The following is a 15,238-nucleotide window of genomic DNA, read 5'->3' on the forward strand; positions in this document are numbered from 1 at the left end:
TCAGCCCTTGTGTTTGAATAGTGTCTGAATGTATGAGAACTGTGTGTATGTTGGAAGCTGTGACTTCCAGAAAAAAAAAACAAAAAAATCCACAACCCCCCCCCCCCACCAAACTCAGTGGGGTAAGCATGAGAGGGAAGGTGATTTTTCAACAAACACCAGAGCATCTACGTCAAAATTAATCTTTTCCCCTCAGATAGCTGCTTTAAGAGGATATCCAGTTCAGTTGCTTTTTAGCTGTTTCATTTTTATGCAAAATAGTAACACCGTGTTCCTTACCAGGATTAGCTCTGAAAATCCTTTCCTTTGATTCCTTGGTGGTCTCTGAGCTTCTTCTGGCCTGGGCTGAGCCTTCTCCCCTCCATGTCTTCAGGTATCCAGAGCATGGCCCTCTGGGTGCTCCGACTGTCTTTTGAGAGGAACTGAACCAGAACATTCTCCAGGATGGAGTTGTCATGGCAGGGTAGAGGCTGGTCCGCAGACATCTTATCCTCCTTGACCTCTCGCCTGAAGAACATGGACAACAACCAGGCAGGAAGCCTTAGCCCAGACTGTCTCAGATGCCTGACCTTGCCCCAGGTTTATTAGTCACTCTGTATACTTCTTTCTTTGAGCCCATTTGACCTTGGCTATATTTTCTGCTCCTTGACTTATGCTTCCCTTCCACCATTTCTTCCAGGACTCTCCAGCTCTCCCTGGGGGCCACTCTGAGCCTTAGCTCACCCTCACTGACTGGTTTTTCTCACCCCTTCCCTCGCACCATGGACCAAACATAGGTTTTTCCACTCCTGCTTGCCCTGCTTCTCACTCAGAAGCCCCACTGGGAAGGAACTGGAAACCAGTGGAACCTCTATCTGGATTTTTCCTGGATCACCACCGATATTTCTGAGCACCGATATATTTGCTGGGGTTTAAGGCAGAACCTCTCATCTCTAGTCCAGAGAGAAGGAACAAAGAGAATCACCAAACCTTCCCTGTACCGTGGGGGCCTCAGGAAGAGCCCGCCATGCTCTGCCGTATTTCCATCCTGAATCCCTAATGAGTGTTCCTGCCCACCACTCATCCTCAGTTTTCCTCCCCAAAATCTTAGAGGAAAATATCACCAGTGTGAGTGCAACTAAGAATGAACACTGAAGGAGATAAGTGAAAGAATGCTCTTCCCTCTTAATGTTGACTTAACATATGAATGAGCCTTATTCCAGTCCTAATAGAAGTAAGTTTACATGCTCCCACCTATTCAGAATGGTTGCAACCTATAATTGCCTGTTCTCACTATGTGATGGGAAGTCTGCTGGTCTCAGAATCTAGAGCCTGGATTCTGTTGCGCCGTCTATGACAGCTGAGTCTCACATGCTTATGTCGTCTGGGAATGACAGTGCTGATCACTGAGTGACTTCTGCGCTAACACTCCCTTGCACCCCCATTATTGAGCCAGCTCAGCCTTGTGCTCAGTTCCAGTTCCAGTGAGATAGACACATCCTTCCTTACTCAAGTTGCCTACAGGTTCGCTCTCCAGATAACCCTCTCTCTCGAACGGCAAGTGATTCCTGAAGCTTTCTGGGGTGGGTGTCCCTTCTGTCTCATTAGACTGTGAGCCGCCCCCCCCCCCCCCAGAGCAGTGATCGTACCCACTTTCTTCTGTTTCCCCACCATGCGTGGCCCCAAGATCTGCCCACGGTAGGCACCCACTGGCTTTTAGAAGGAAGTCTTTCAGGCCAGGAGGGCTCTTAGCCTACAGTACAAGCTCTTAAAGGCTAGATGGCAGTATTGCTAGAGCCAAATCAGGTGTGTTGGGAAAGAAGGGGGAGGAGGGAAGAGAAACCAGAGCAGGAGGCCCTGGACTGTTGAGTTGCTGAGTTTGACTCAGACTTATTACAGAGATGCATGAGGACTCCTGCCAGCATGGCTTCAGTGGGTCCTCACCGCAACCTTGGTAGTGGATAGGACACTGCACCAATTCTAACTTTAGAGAAAAGCAGCTCAGAGAAATCAAGTGCCTGGGCTCAGGTTAAGGGGCAGCTAATGAGCAAGGATTTCTTCCCTCTGTGCCTTGTTGGCATTGCTCTGCCAAGGAGGGCCCCTGGAGTTCACCCATGGAGGACTGTGGTTGATGGCATGGCTGTCCCAGGACAGTGGCTTGGGTGAACTGGACCCAGTGTGAGCGGAAAAATTAGGGTTTGCAGGTAGACTGACTGCAAGGCATCAGGCTAACTTCTGCCTCAAAATATTTACTTTTGTGATGAGGGGAGAATGCAGTCATTGTGGAGGAAACAAAGATAACACATACAGGTTCTTTGAAGAACGGTGACTATAGGTAATTTGTACCCTTGCAAGGCTCTAAGGTGAATGGTTGATAGTTCATCTAAAGAATGACTTATTTGCGGATGCTGCTCTGTGGCTGGGTTCTAGCTGTCTTTTGTCCATTGCTTCATTATGTTCACATGTTTCTCATTAAAACGAAACAACGTAAATAAGACCATCTCATGCAGTAAGCAGGATGGGGTCATGACCGTGTCCGTTTTACAGATGAAGAATAGAGGCTCAGAAATGGTCACATGGCTGATCATTCAAACTTCAGCTCAGTCTGAGGCCAGAATCAAATTTGTGCTCTTTAGAAAAACCATGGTTTTTCCAGGCTAGGCAGAAATCACAAAAATAGGTGGGCTGTTGTGGATATGAAGGGTAAGGCATCAGAGACTAGGAAGAACCTATTCAGAGTAGTGAATGATTAAGGATATGCAAATGTGTACAAATTTGAGGGAAAATTGATACATCTGTTGTTGGTGCTATCTGATCATATTCTCCTGTTTCCCTAGGATGATGAAGATAAGCTGACCTGGAAAGATCGTTTCCCGGGTTACCTGATGAACTTCACCTCCATCTTGTTCATGGTAATTTTCTTAATGGAATCCGGCCTATGACTTATGCATGTAGATCCCATAGAGCAAACCATGGGTGTGTTATTCTAGCATGCTGTGGGGATAGTGAGGGGCTAAGAAAGATGAAGCCACAGTCCTGTCTAAACAGGGAGGATCTTACCTGATAATGAGGCGCTGTGGGTGCCAGCCACCAGAAGAGGGAAAGGGGATTCCCTCAGACCTGGGCTGGGGGTCAGTGGCCTTCAGTGGCTACGGAAGGGGTTCTGTCTTCCCAGGTAGAAGAGCATAGGGAGGTTCTATCTTCCCAGTCCTGCACACAGGGGTTTTGAAGTTGGAACTTCTGGGGGTGGACTGTGAGATGGTACCTTCCATGTTGAGAAAACCAAGACCTTGGAAGAGGTAGCCCAGTTAAGATGGCTGCAGGATTGTGGCGGCCTGTTCGGGCTGTGGGCTGGCTCTCCCTGAGGGTTTGTGGGATAGAACAGAGCCTGGAAACCACAGAGGACAGCCAGCTTGGGCTCTGTGCGAGCCTGATTCTTAAGCTCCCCTATAGTTGTGTCTATTTCCCTATGTTCTCCCTTAGAGTTTGGAAGAGGCTTTTCAAAAGACCCACATGGGTCTCAGCTGTGTCAGGGAAGATGAGGAATGGGTGGGATTCATGTTCGAGTCAGATCAATAAAATGGTAGCAGGTCATTCCTGGGAGTCAGGGTGGGTGAGATAACTGTGAACCTGGGGTCTTCTTGTCCCTGAAGCTCAGGTCCCGGAGACCTCTTCTCCCCCTTTATGGGTAGATTCCTTCTAGTAGCCAAGACTGGAACTTCTGTTTTACAAAGGAGAGCTGTGTCCTTACAGCATTTCTAAGCAGGACTACACATTAGTTGTAGGGTCGGATTGCTTATTCCGGGACTGAAATCATAACCATTTTCTGGACCTCCTTGCCAGCATTACCTCTGGCCCCGAGGTCATTATAGCTGGTGTGCTCCTGGAAGACAGGAACCATGTCTTTGTCTCAGAGATTTAAAAAGAAAGGGACTCCTAGGCAGGCACCTTTTATATCAGCACCTCATTTCACAGATAAAGTACAGAGGGCATGGGTGCCTTGCTTTGCCAAAACTGAGATTTTGCATTCCTTACCTTCTCGTTGCTTAAGAAGAGCAAGGCGTGCAGAATTTATTCAAGAATATGTGGTGAATCACAATGTGTTAAGCTGGAATGATGTAAAGTTTAATTTAGCATTTCAGAGCCTCCCACAGTGTGCACACTGTTGTCAAAGAGTTTGTTCACTCATTCAAGAAATATTCAAGGGGGAGGGGCGCTCAGTTGGCTCAGTAAATGGAGTGTGTGACTCTTGATCTGGGTTCGTGAGTTCAAGCCCCACGTTGGGTGCAGAGATTACTTAATATAAAATCTTTTTAAAAGAAATTTTAAAAATATATGTAACAGGTGCCAGCTATATAGTTGACACTGTTCTTAGGCATTAGGGATAGAGTAGAAAATAAAATAATCTCTCCTTTAAGGATTTTACAGATAACAAATATGTACATAAATAAGGAAATTGGTAAGTGAAATAGACTTCTATCTCCCGTAGCAGTAGGTTAGGATATTTTAGCATCCCATCTTGCTGAACATAAGAAATATATATGGATGAATGTATTTTTCATTCTTTTTAAAGCCTTGAGGGTCTAATAAGTTAATAAAGAATACTAAGCGATTCCTAGTACAGATCCACCTAAGGGAAACGGAACCAAGGAGACAAATACTTGGCATCAATACTGCTTTTGCCTTGAGGACATTCTCCCATCTAGGCAAACTCGGGCTTTGGTTTTTGTGGTTTTATGGTGCACAGAGGATAGAAATTGGGGTGTGGCTGGCTCAAAATGGAGATGCTGACAGGAAGTTCTCACTAAGCTTGGAACTCCACAAAGATCTATACTCGCAGAATAAAGGTGAAGTAGAACTAAACTCACCCCTCCCACTTCTGGGACTGCAGAGAACATTGCTCTGGCTCTAAGCAGAACAGGGGGACACAGGGAAACAAAATCCTGTCCCTAAGAAGTGGCCATAGACAATCCCCATTGTAGACTTCCAGCCCAGTTTTTCGCTTGAGAAGACCTGGGAAGCTCACACTGTGAATGTGGCCAGGGAAAGTCGTGCTTTCGGGTACCCAGCAGAAGCAAGCATACATTCTCTCTGTGGGAAGGCAGATTTACACCCTTCCTCAAGAAATTCTCCCAAAAGAATTTTTTAAGGGCAAAGAAGAGAATGCAGTTAAAAATAATCAATTATACAGAAGCTAAACACAATGAGAGAGAACCAGTGTGGAGAGACAGCAAAGACTAAAGATACTAGAAATACGCAGTCACAGGTCAAAATGCAAAGAATAAGAAACTATTTTAAAGATTTTATTTGCTTATTTGTCAGAGAGAGAGAGAGAGAGTGCGCGCATGCACAAGCAGGAGGAGTGACAGGCAAAGGGAGAAGCAGATTCCCCAGGGAGCAGGGAGCTCGATGCAGGACTGGATCCCAGGAACCTGAGACCATGACCTGAGTTGAGGGCAGACACTTAACCAACTGAGCCACCCAAGTATCAACCAAATAAGAAACTTTTAAAAATGGCCAAAGGATTTGAAAACCAGCTAATGAATCTTCTAGAAATGAATATATATCAATGAATGTGAATATATAATATATAATAATATATATGACACACACACACACACCAGGGACGGGTTTAAAACCAATTAGACATAGCTGAAGACATCATTTGTGAACTGCAATTCAGGTTAGAAAAAATTATCCATAATGTGGCACAGGGAGGCAAAAGATTGAAAATTCAAAATAGAAATTAATAGAGTGAGAAGATTTCACATGTATTTAATTCCACTACTGGAAAAAGAGGTGAGAAGAGTAATGAATGATACACTGACTGGTGGTCTCTTAGGTGGCTAGTTCTGCTAACAGAATTCCAATTCAGAGATTGAAGAATCCCAGTGAAATTCAAGCAGGAAAAATAAAAATGACTCTATCTCTGTGAAACCATAAAACGTATGAGACACAAGAAAAATCTCAAATGCAGTCAAAAATCAAAATAAAAAATTACCCTTAATGAAGACTGTTTGATCAGCCATTGATTTCACATAGCAGTTGGAAGTCAGAATACGGGGACGTGTGTATCTTCATGCTCTGAAAAGAAAACAGTTGCTAACCCAGAATTCCATACCCAAGAAAAATGTAATGTAGAAGTATTAGTGTAAAATAAAGATATTTATAGCCAAACAAAAGCTGAGGGTTTGCAGCCAACTGAATCTTTCACTAAAGGAAATCCTAAGAATGTTCTTTGAATGTGATCCCATCTGGAAAACCACAGTTTTAAGAAGGAATGAAGAAAAAAGTGGTAAATATGTGGGAAAACCTATGATATTTGACTGTAAACAAGGATGATGGTGTCTCATAGGGTTAATAATAAGATAGAGGGGTGCCTGACTGGCTCAGTCAGTAGAGCATAGAACTCTTGATCTTGGGATTGTGATTTCAAGCCCCACACTGGGTGTGGAGTCTACTTAAAATTAAACAAAAAAAAATAAAGTAGAATTACATTGTACCACATTAATAATAGCATAAATTGGATGAGCAGTAATGAAACAATAACATTGTAAGGTCTTTATATTTCCTCCATGAGAATATATAAGGAAGCAAAAAGGCTGAGAATAGTCAAGAGGCTCTTGGGGCAGATGGGTTGCTCACTCTATTATGCATCCAATTCTTTTTTTTTAAATTTCTTTTATGTATTTTTATTTATTTATTTATTTATTTATTTAACATATAATGTATTCTTTGCTTCAGAGGTACATGTCTGTGAATCATCAGTCTTACACAATTCACAGCACTCACCATAGCACATACCCTCCCCATTGTCCATCACCCAGCCATTCCATACCTCCCTCAGCAACCCTCAGTTTGCTTCCTGAGATTAAGAGTCTCTTACGGTTTGTCTCCCTCCCTGGTCCCATCTTGTTTTATTGTTTTCCCTCCCTACCTCCCACAACCTCTTGCCCTGCCTCTCAAATTCCTCATATTAGAGAGATCATGTGATAATTGTCTTTCTCTGATTGACTTATTTCACTCAGCATAATACCCTCTAGTTCCATCCACCTCATTGCAAATGGCAGGATTTTAGTTTTTTGATGGCTGCATAGTATTCCATTATGTATATATATACCACATCTTCTTTATCCATTCATCTGTTGATGGACATCTAGGTTCTTTCCATAGTTTGGCTATTGTGGACATTGCTGCTATAAACATTCAGGTGCACATGCCCCTTCGGATCACTACATTTGTATCTTTAGGGTAAATACCCAGTAGTGCGATTGCTGGGTCATAGGGTAGCTCTATTTTCACCTTTTTGAGGAACCTCCATGCTGTTTTCCAGAGTGACTGCACCAGCTTGCATTCCCACCAACAGTGTAGGAGGGTTCCCCTTTCTCCACATCCTCGCCAGCATCTGTCATTTCCTGACTTCTAATTTTAGCCATTCTGACTGGTGGTGAGGTGATTGTCTCACTGTAGTTTTGATTTGTATTTCCCTGATGCTGAGTGATGTTGAGCACTTTTTCATGTGTCTGTTGGCCATTTGGATGTCTTCTTTGCAGAAATGTCTTTTCAGGGGCGCCTGGGTGGCTCAGTGGGTTAAGCCGCTGCCTTCGGCTCAGGTCATGATCTCAGGGTCCTGGGATCGAGTCCCACATCGGGGTCTCTGCTCAGCAGGGAGCCTGCTTCCCTCTCTCTATCTCTCTGCCTGCCTCTCTATCTACTTGTGATCTCTCTCTATCAAATAGATGAATAAAAATCTTTAAAAAAAAAAAAAAAAGAAATGTCTGTTCATGTCTTCTGCCCATTTCTTGATTGGGTTGTTTGTTGGGTGTTGAGTTGGATAAATTATTTATAGATTTTGGATACTAGCCCTTTATCTGATATGTCATTTGAAAATGTCTTCTCCCATTCTGTTGGTTGTCTTTTGGTTTTGTTTACTGTTTCTTTTGCTGTGCAAAAGCTTTTGATCTTGATGAAGTCCCAATAGTTCATTTTTGCCCTTGCTTCCCTTGCCTTGATGATGTTCCTAGGAAGAAGTTGCTGTGGCTGAGGTAGAAAAACATCTTTATTTTGTGCTAACTTTTCCTCAGTTTTTTCATTAAAAAAAAAAAAATCCTGGGCGCCTGGGTGGCTCAGTTGGTTAAGCAACTGCCTTCGGCTCAGGTCATGATCCTGGAGTCCTGGGATCGAGTCCCACATCGGGCTCCCAGCTCCATGGGGAGTCTGCTTCTCCCTCTGACCTCCCCTCTCATGCTCTCTCACTCTGTCTCTATCTCTCTCACTCTAATAAATAAAATCTAAAAAAAAAAAAAAATCCTCAGTCTTCTAAAGAGAAGGGCTTGGCACTGCCCTAGAACAAGGTGTGGAGTGGGAGATAAAGGGTTACAGTGGTGTTTATAAAAAAGTGAGATTTGCTTATAGAATTAGCGTAAGCCAAAGGCATCTACTGCAACACACAAGAGTACTGAGTATCCTTCCCTTCTTCACCCCCTGTGACTACATCTTAGCAGAACATGCCAAGGTCATGGTCATGGGGAAAGTTTCAGGGATGCCAGTCTGCCAGATCAGCTGGGGCAATTTTCATGGGATGGTGAAAGCAAAACAATGGCCCAGGGCTGTGTTTCTCTTCCTCACCTGTGACAGAGGCCAGCCACTTCCCCACCTGTTACAGAGGACAAAAGTGAATTTCCTCTTTCTTCTCCAACCCAACGTGTTGAGCTACAGTTTCTGTCCTTTTTTTTTTTTTTTAAGGTTTATTTATTTATTTGAGCTAGAGAGAGAGAGAACTTGAGCAGGGGTGGGGGCAGAGGGAGAGAGAATCCCAAGCAGAGTTCCTTCTGAGGGTAGAGCCCACTCGGGGCCCGACCCCACAACCCTGGGATCAGGACCCAAGCTGAAATCAAGAGTTGGATGCTCAACCGACTGAGCTACCCAAACGCCCCTTTCTTTCTTTTTTGAATTAAACTTGCTTTGTTTCCCTTTTATGTGGGAGAAGATTATCAAAAGCAGTGTCCTGGCTCTAGGCTAGGAGCCTGAGCCTCCCTCCCACATGCCCAGGATAGTCATTTACTTCTACTTGGGAATTAGGAACCAGCTTCCAGAAGCCACCTCCTTCACCTGGCTTGTGGCAAGGGGCCCCTAACTGTGCGCCTAGAGATGATCAGCTAACTCATCTTTTTAAAATCTAGATCAAATCTCACGTCACTTCTCTGCTCACAACTGTCTTAAGCATCGGCCTCTTATGAAATATAGAAGCCAGCATCCTCTGTACGTCCTTGTACATCCTGTCCTGTGTCCTCCTCTTCAACCCCACCCCTCCCTTGCTTTCTTCTTTACCCACCCTCTGCCCGGAAGCCCCTTCCCTCAGACAACCCCCCTCAAGAGCCTTGCTGAGGGGCACCTGGGTGGCTCAGTGGGTTAAGCCTCTGCCTTCGGCTCAGGTCATGATCTCGGGGTCCTGGGATCGAGCCCCACATCGGGCTCTCTGCTCTGCTTCCTCCTCTCTCTCTGCCTGCCTCTCTGGCTACTTGTGATCTCTCTCTGTCAAATAAATAAATGAAAATCTTAAAAAAAAAAGAGCCTTGCTGAAATGTTACCTCCTCACCTACGCCTTTCCTCACCACCCTCTTTTAAGCTGCAACCTGTCCCACTACTCCTGTTTTGCTTTATTTGTTTCTAAAGTATTTATCACACCAGATATACTATCTGGTTGATGTTAGTTGGTAGTTGGTTGTCTGTCTTTCCCCTCTAAAAGTGCCACGAGGGCAGACAGTCCTGTGTGATTTGTTTGTGACTATATCCCTGACACTTAGCATGGTGACTGGCACACAGAAGGCACTCAAGACATAAATGGCTGAGTGAGAATATAAGTTAATTAATCAGATTAATAAAGTTGACAGGGACAAGTTATTATGTCAGTGATAAAGCCATTAGTGTGTGTATGGTTTAAAATTGAGCCACTAATTCCATGCCCTGCTTTAGACTGGGTACATTCCTGCTGGTTAGCCCAGGTTGCTTCTGATTTGTCCATTTCTGCTTGCTTTTTAAAAATTCTTTTCCCCAAGCCTTTCTCATAGGAAACCAACCCAAAACTACTTCCGTAGGATTTTCTCTAATCCCTCTGCTCTCTGTTCAGAGCATAGGAAGCACATGAGCTGAGCCTGTACTCTGTCCAGCTGCTACAAGGCTCATCTTTGTATATGTGTAATGATTTTCTCAACTTTGATTCAGAACGCAAGACCTGGAGGGTGGGGTCCAGACCCATTCTCCTTCCTGTCTCTCATAGCATTAAATAGGACTCTGGACTCCATAGCCTGACTTTCGTTACAGTTTGGCTCTGTCTACAAGTAAAGCTACAGGATCAGAATACAAACAGCAACGGGGAGCATGGTGATTTGCCATGTCCTTGAGAGCTAGATTCCTAGAGCTAGGGACCAAGCAATCTTTACCAAGCAGGTTCTATAGTGAGGCACTGTTGTGAAAATGACACGAGGTGCAGAATGCAGTTACAAATCCAATCCCCACTTTTGGCCTATTTGGGGGGAAACTGGTCACAAACATGAAATATACCCAGTGTGTATTTGCTGAATTTAATAAGCAGAATCAACATTGCAGCCAGAGTGGTGAAAACAGTGCTGGATTTAGTACCAGAGGACCTGCATTCTAATGTCAGGATGGGACTGTAGGCGTGGGAGCCACAGAGCAGGGTTCAGGTCCTGGATGGTTAGTAAATCACATCCACAAAAGCCATATTTTATGCTATTGTTGTAAGAATTACTGCTCATGAAGATAGGCATTGAATAACAAAATTAAGAGGACACAACAAGATTAGTTCATGATGATGGTCCCACCATTAGCATCCCAGCTTTGCCAGGAACTGTCTAGACCTTGGACCCATCACGTTGCTGCTTCTCAGGCCTCAGTTTCCTTATATATGAGATTAGAGGCTGGATTGGGATGATCCCTGAAGGCTGAAGTCCTTTAACTCTTACGAGAATCCCAGATATGAGGGTTGTAGTCCAGGCCTTGTGACCTTGAACAAATCTCAATTTCCATGCCAGTTTCCTCATCTTCAAAGTGGTCACAGGATGGGACTGGTGTTCTCCAGGCTTTTTCAGCTTGAGAACTGTGATCCTTATGGGAACCACTGAAAGACAGGTCAGAGCCTGGTTTCTCTAGTGGCTTGGGAAATCAGGGGCTGAGAAATTAGGATCAAAAGGGACAGCAGCAGAGGGCTAGGGAGGGGTGTGTTGGAGATAGGGCCGAGGAGACAGGGAGTGTGGGAAGAAGGGCTTTCCCAAGAGAGCAGTGCCTCTAGAACTTGAATGGGAATCTTGTTCACGTGCAGATTCTGAGCCAGTGCGTCTGGAGCTGTGCTTGAGACCCTGCATGTCCCCCCAAGCTCCCGGCTGATACAGCAGGCCCACAGATCACACAGTGGGTAGCAACGAAGAGTTTTCTTCTTCCCCCGTTGAGCAGCTGAGCTTCTTGGAGAAGAATAGAAGCTGATCTCCTCCCCACTCATTCCTCCATGCTCCACCCCCAAGACCCCAAAGCCAAGGATGTTTTTGCCATTGTTGTTTTCCCCCAGACCCACCCCCAGATGCACACACACTCACTCTTTGATGCCCTGGCCTCCCCCCACCCCCCAACTCTCATCAATACCGCCATCACTGGCCTTCACTGCAAAAGTGATTTTGGGGGAAAAGAATCTCACACCACGTTTTCCAGGCCCTTACTGTCTGGCAGTGACAATCCCAGAGGAACGGGAAGTGAAAGCGTCTCCATTGCTGGAGAATGGTGATGTCATGTCCAGGTTTTCCCACTTCCATGGGTCGTCATTCCCCACTAGTCCTGGAGGCTGGGGCTGCTGCTGCTCCCGCCCCCACCCAGCATCAGAAGAGGGGCCTCCCACACAGGGTCCTTCCCATCTAACCCCTCCTCCACTCTGACACCCCCTGGACCCAGAGAACATCGCCATCCTGCCTGCCTTCACATGGTGGCCCAGAGGACAAATGCTAATCTTTGTGCGGCTTACAGGGATAATCAGCTAAGGCTGCATCCCCAGGCATCCCCCCCAGGGGTCTGATGATGTTCCCAGCTTGGCTCTTCTGCAACCCATTCCCCATTTTCTCACTGGTGTCCTGCACGCTGCTTGAAAAATATTGCCTGAGCCAGAGCCCCCTCCTCCCTTCCCCTCTCCTCCATACCCCCTCCTCCTCTTCTTTCTAGGGAGGGAACATGTAGTCCAGGACAATTTGTCGTTTCAGAGGGAACGTTCCCCCCCCCCACCCATGTATCCATGGAGCTACCCATAGCCAGTGCCAGCCCCCCATCCCCTGACCCCAGGGGGAGTACTATCTGAACAGCCTGCTCTGTGGAAAGAATTCTAAGAAGACTTCACTTGACTGACACGAATTAGAATTTTGCTCAGAGCAGGTTATACACCTAGATATTCCGTGTCCTCCCTCGGTCCTCTCTGAGAGCTTACTCAGGCCACTTTCTTCCCCTGACATCCTCATGCTTCATGGAAATGGGCTTTCCTGGGCTGTGATGGGAGAGGGAAGGGGCTCGTCTGGGAGAGTGATTTATTGTTCTCAGGTTCTAGAAGGAGGAAGTGGAGGACCCTTAGAGGTCCATTGGCTGGGAACCTTTCCTTTCAACGTGAACAGCCCGAGGTTTTGGCATCAAATGAAAAATCTGAGTCTCTGTTACCGTTGCCTACTAGAGAAATCTTAGTGTGATTTTTAGTTCACCTGAGGACTGAGAGTCTACAAATCTCACTCCTGGTTTCTCTCCCTTGGTTCTCGTTGGGGCAGCCTTCTGGCACCCAGCGCCTGAAGCTCTAACTCACCGCTTCTCAGTTCAGATGCCTTCCATGGCTCTGTTTCCCTGCACTGAGAGTCTGTCCCATTACCCAGCCTGGTCCTTTTGCTCCTCTGTACCCTGTCCCTTCACTGAGCACACAATACCTCTCCGGTAGTCCTCACCGTGGGTTAATAAGAGTTCAGCTCACCTCCATAGTTGGCTAGAAGCTCCCTAGTGAAGGAAACCACGTTGCGTGTGCCACACACCCCTCAGTGTCCGGCGTTTTCACTCTTAGGGTTTTGTGTGTGTTGTCGACTGTTTGGCATCTGATAAAAATGGAAGACTCTCTCTTGTGGACAGTGCACCTGTCCTCAGGCTTGGCACATGAGTTCACAGGGTGCACATGAGTGGACTCCATATCCATAGTTTCTGGCATAGCGGCTAGGATGATTGGCTGGGTAAGTAGGAGCTGCTCAGTACTTGTCCACTGGACACTGACTCTCCCTGTTTCCCAAACAGATTGCCCTGACCTTCTCCATCGTCTTTGGGGTCATCGTGTATCGCATCACGACCGCCGCGGCTCTGTCTCTCAACAAGTCCACACGCTCCAATGTCCGGGTGACAGTGACAGCAACAGCAGTCATCATCAACCTTGTGGTCATCCTCATCCTGGATGAGATCTATGGCGCCGTGGCCGTGTGGCTCACCAAAATCGGTACAGTGTCACCAAACCTCATTTTGCCCCAGGCCCCCTCAAACGTGGTCAGTTCAACGTGCGCAAGGTTTTTGGTGGTGGTGACCGAAAAGGAAGAAAAGGGACAGGGACAAAATGCTTTGTGCAATGCATTTTAATTGAGGAAATGAGGAAGTATGGTGGTTCTGTACTTCCCCTGAGAATCATCCATGGGGTCTCTTCCTTTTAGCCCAGCCTAGAGACAAGACGGGTTGAACACTTCCTGCTATGAATTGCGGAGTTTTAGCCCTCCTCACTTTCCCAGGAGTGTTTACAGAGTCGAGAAAGCTCTTGATACTTGAGCCCTGGGAGGGTCTTATCTATCCCCATATTGCCGAGGCCCCAGAAAATCCACACATTCCCCACGCACTGAGCAGACTTCAAAGAGGCATATCAAACTTCCCCAGCTTCAAGCCAGTGAGAAAATGCGGTGGCCTCAGTATTCACACGTGTCATTTGAGCTGCAACCTGCTGTTGCCTGAGTGCCACTTTTTGGCATTTGTGTTTATTAGGAGGGGGTGGGCTGAGAGCTGAGACCCTTTCCTCATGGCACGTATCCTAGGTGGCCTAGAGGCGTGCACCTCTTTCCCTGGTTGAATCTGGGCATGGGGACTGTCAGCCTCTCACTAACCTCAGCAAAGTTGAATTAATGATATGATATCTTTAATTCACTGACCAGTTAGAAGCTAGACACTTGATAGACTGACCCCATCTTCAAGAGAGCCTCCCCTTCTAAGAGGATCAGAAAATTCCAGAAAGGTTTCCCTAATTCCAGTCAAAAGGACTCTTTCGGTGCCTTTCCCTAGTCCCGGGCTCTACTCACAGTGGGCATTGACTTTGGGTTTCCATGTGGCTCTAGGCAAGGTGCCATCTAGAGTGGAGGTCTGCTCCCTTTAAGTGTGTGCACGTTTATAAATGTTCTCTGTGTTCCTTCATAAGGTTCTCGAGAAAAGTCAGCAGAGGATGTTGCTTCGGTGTGTTTAGTGGTATGTGGGATTCTATGGAAGCACTTAGGGGGGCCTCCAACACTCCTGGGGGCTCAGGAGAGGCTTCCGAGACAAGGACGTCACGTTGGGAAGCTCACAGATAAGTGGTCTTCACACAGGCAAGTGCACAGGGAGGAGGAAGCGAGCCGGAGGACAGGAGGTTCCTGGCAGAGGGAACAGAATGAGAGGGAGAAATCAGATCCCTCAGGAACAGGAAAGGTATGTGGAGGGGTGCATGTGGCTTGGATGATGGCGACAATGGGTAGAATTTTGGTGCCAGGGAAGGAGCCAAGAGCTCGGCCTGTGAAAGAAGGAAAACATGAAGTGCGTCCAGGATGTGTGAGGAGCCCAGCATGGCGGTTCCTATTGGGTCTGTGGCACGTCCAGGGCACAGCAGAGTGGGGGCTGGACCCAGAGCATTGACTGAGAGCTGAGTTTTCAGTGGAAGACCTTGGATGGCACTGAGAACTCTGCTTATTTTCATAGACAGGGAGAAAGTGTTTGCTAGAGCTCAGAGGGTCATCCAATAAAAATTACCCATCTCTCTGGCCTGATTGCTGAACAAGCTGAGAAGTAAGGAAAGGCAGACATAGGCAAAGGCCAAGATCTCACTTTTAAAGCTAAAAATGGCTACATGGGAGGAAGCAGCTTAGCAGGAGAGCAGATAGGCTTCCTAATACCAGATGACAGACAGACTTCCCTGCCCGGGGCTGGCAGCAGAGGACAGGGAAGCCTGGGA

General features: G+C 46.4%; 1 protein-coding gene across 1 annotated transcript in view; it reads left to right on the top strand.

The window, feature by feature from the left end:
* Window positions 1-15,238, top strand: part of ANO2 (anoctamin 2) — a 352,603-nt gene that overhangs the window by 271,774 nt on the left and 65,591 nt on the right. Inside the window, exons 15-16 of the mRNA XM_046012406.1 lie at window positions 2,817-2,891; window positions 13,300-13,495. Of these exons, the coding sequence (XP_045868362.1) occupies window positions 2,817-2,891; window positions 13,300-13,495 (271 nt within the window). The remainder of the gene's footprint in view (window positions 1-2,816; window positions 2,892-13,299; window positions 13,496-15,238) is intronic.

This window comes from Meles meles, chromosome 7, assembly GCF_922984935.1.
Source record: "Meles meles chromosome 7, mMelMel3.1 paternal haplotype, whole genome shotgun sequence".
Classification (NCBI taxonomy): Eukaryota; Metazoa; Chordata; class Mammalia; order Carnivora; family Mustelidae; genus Meles; species Meles meles.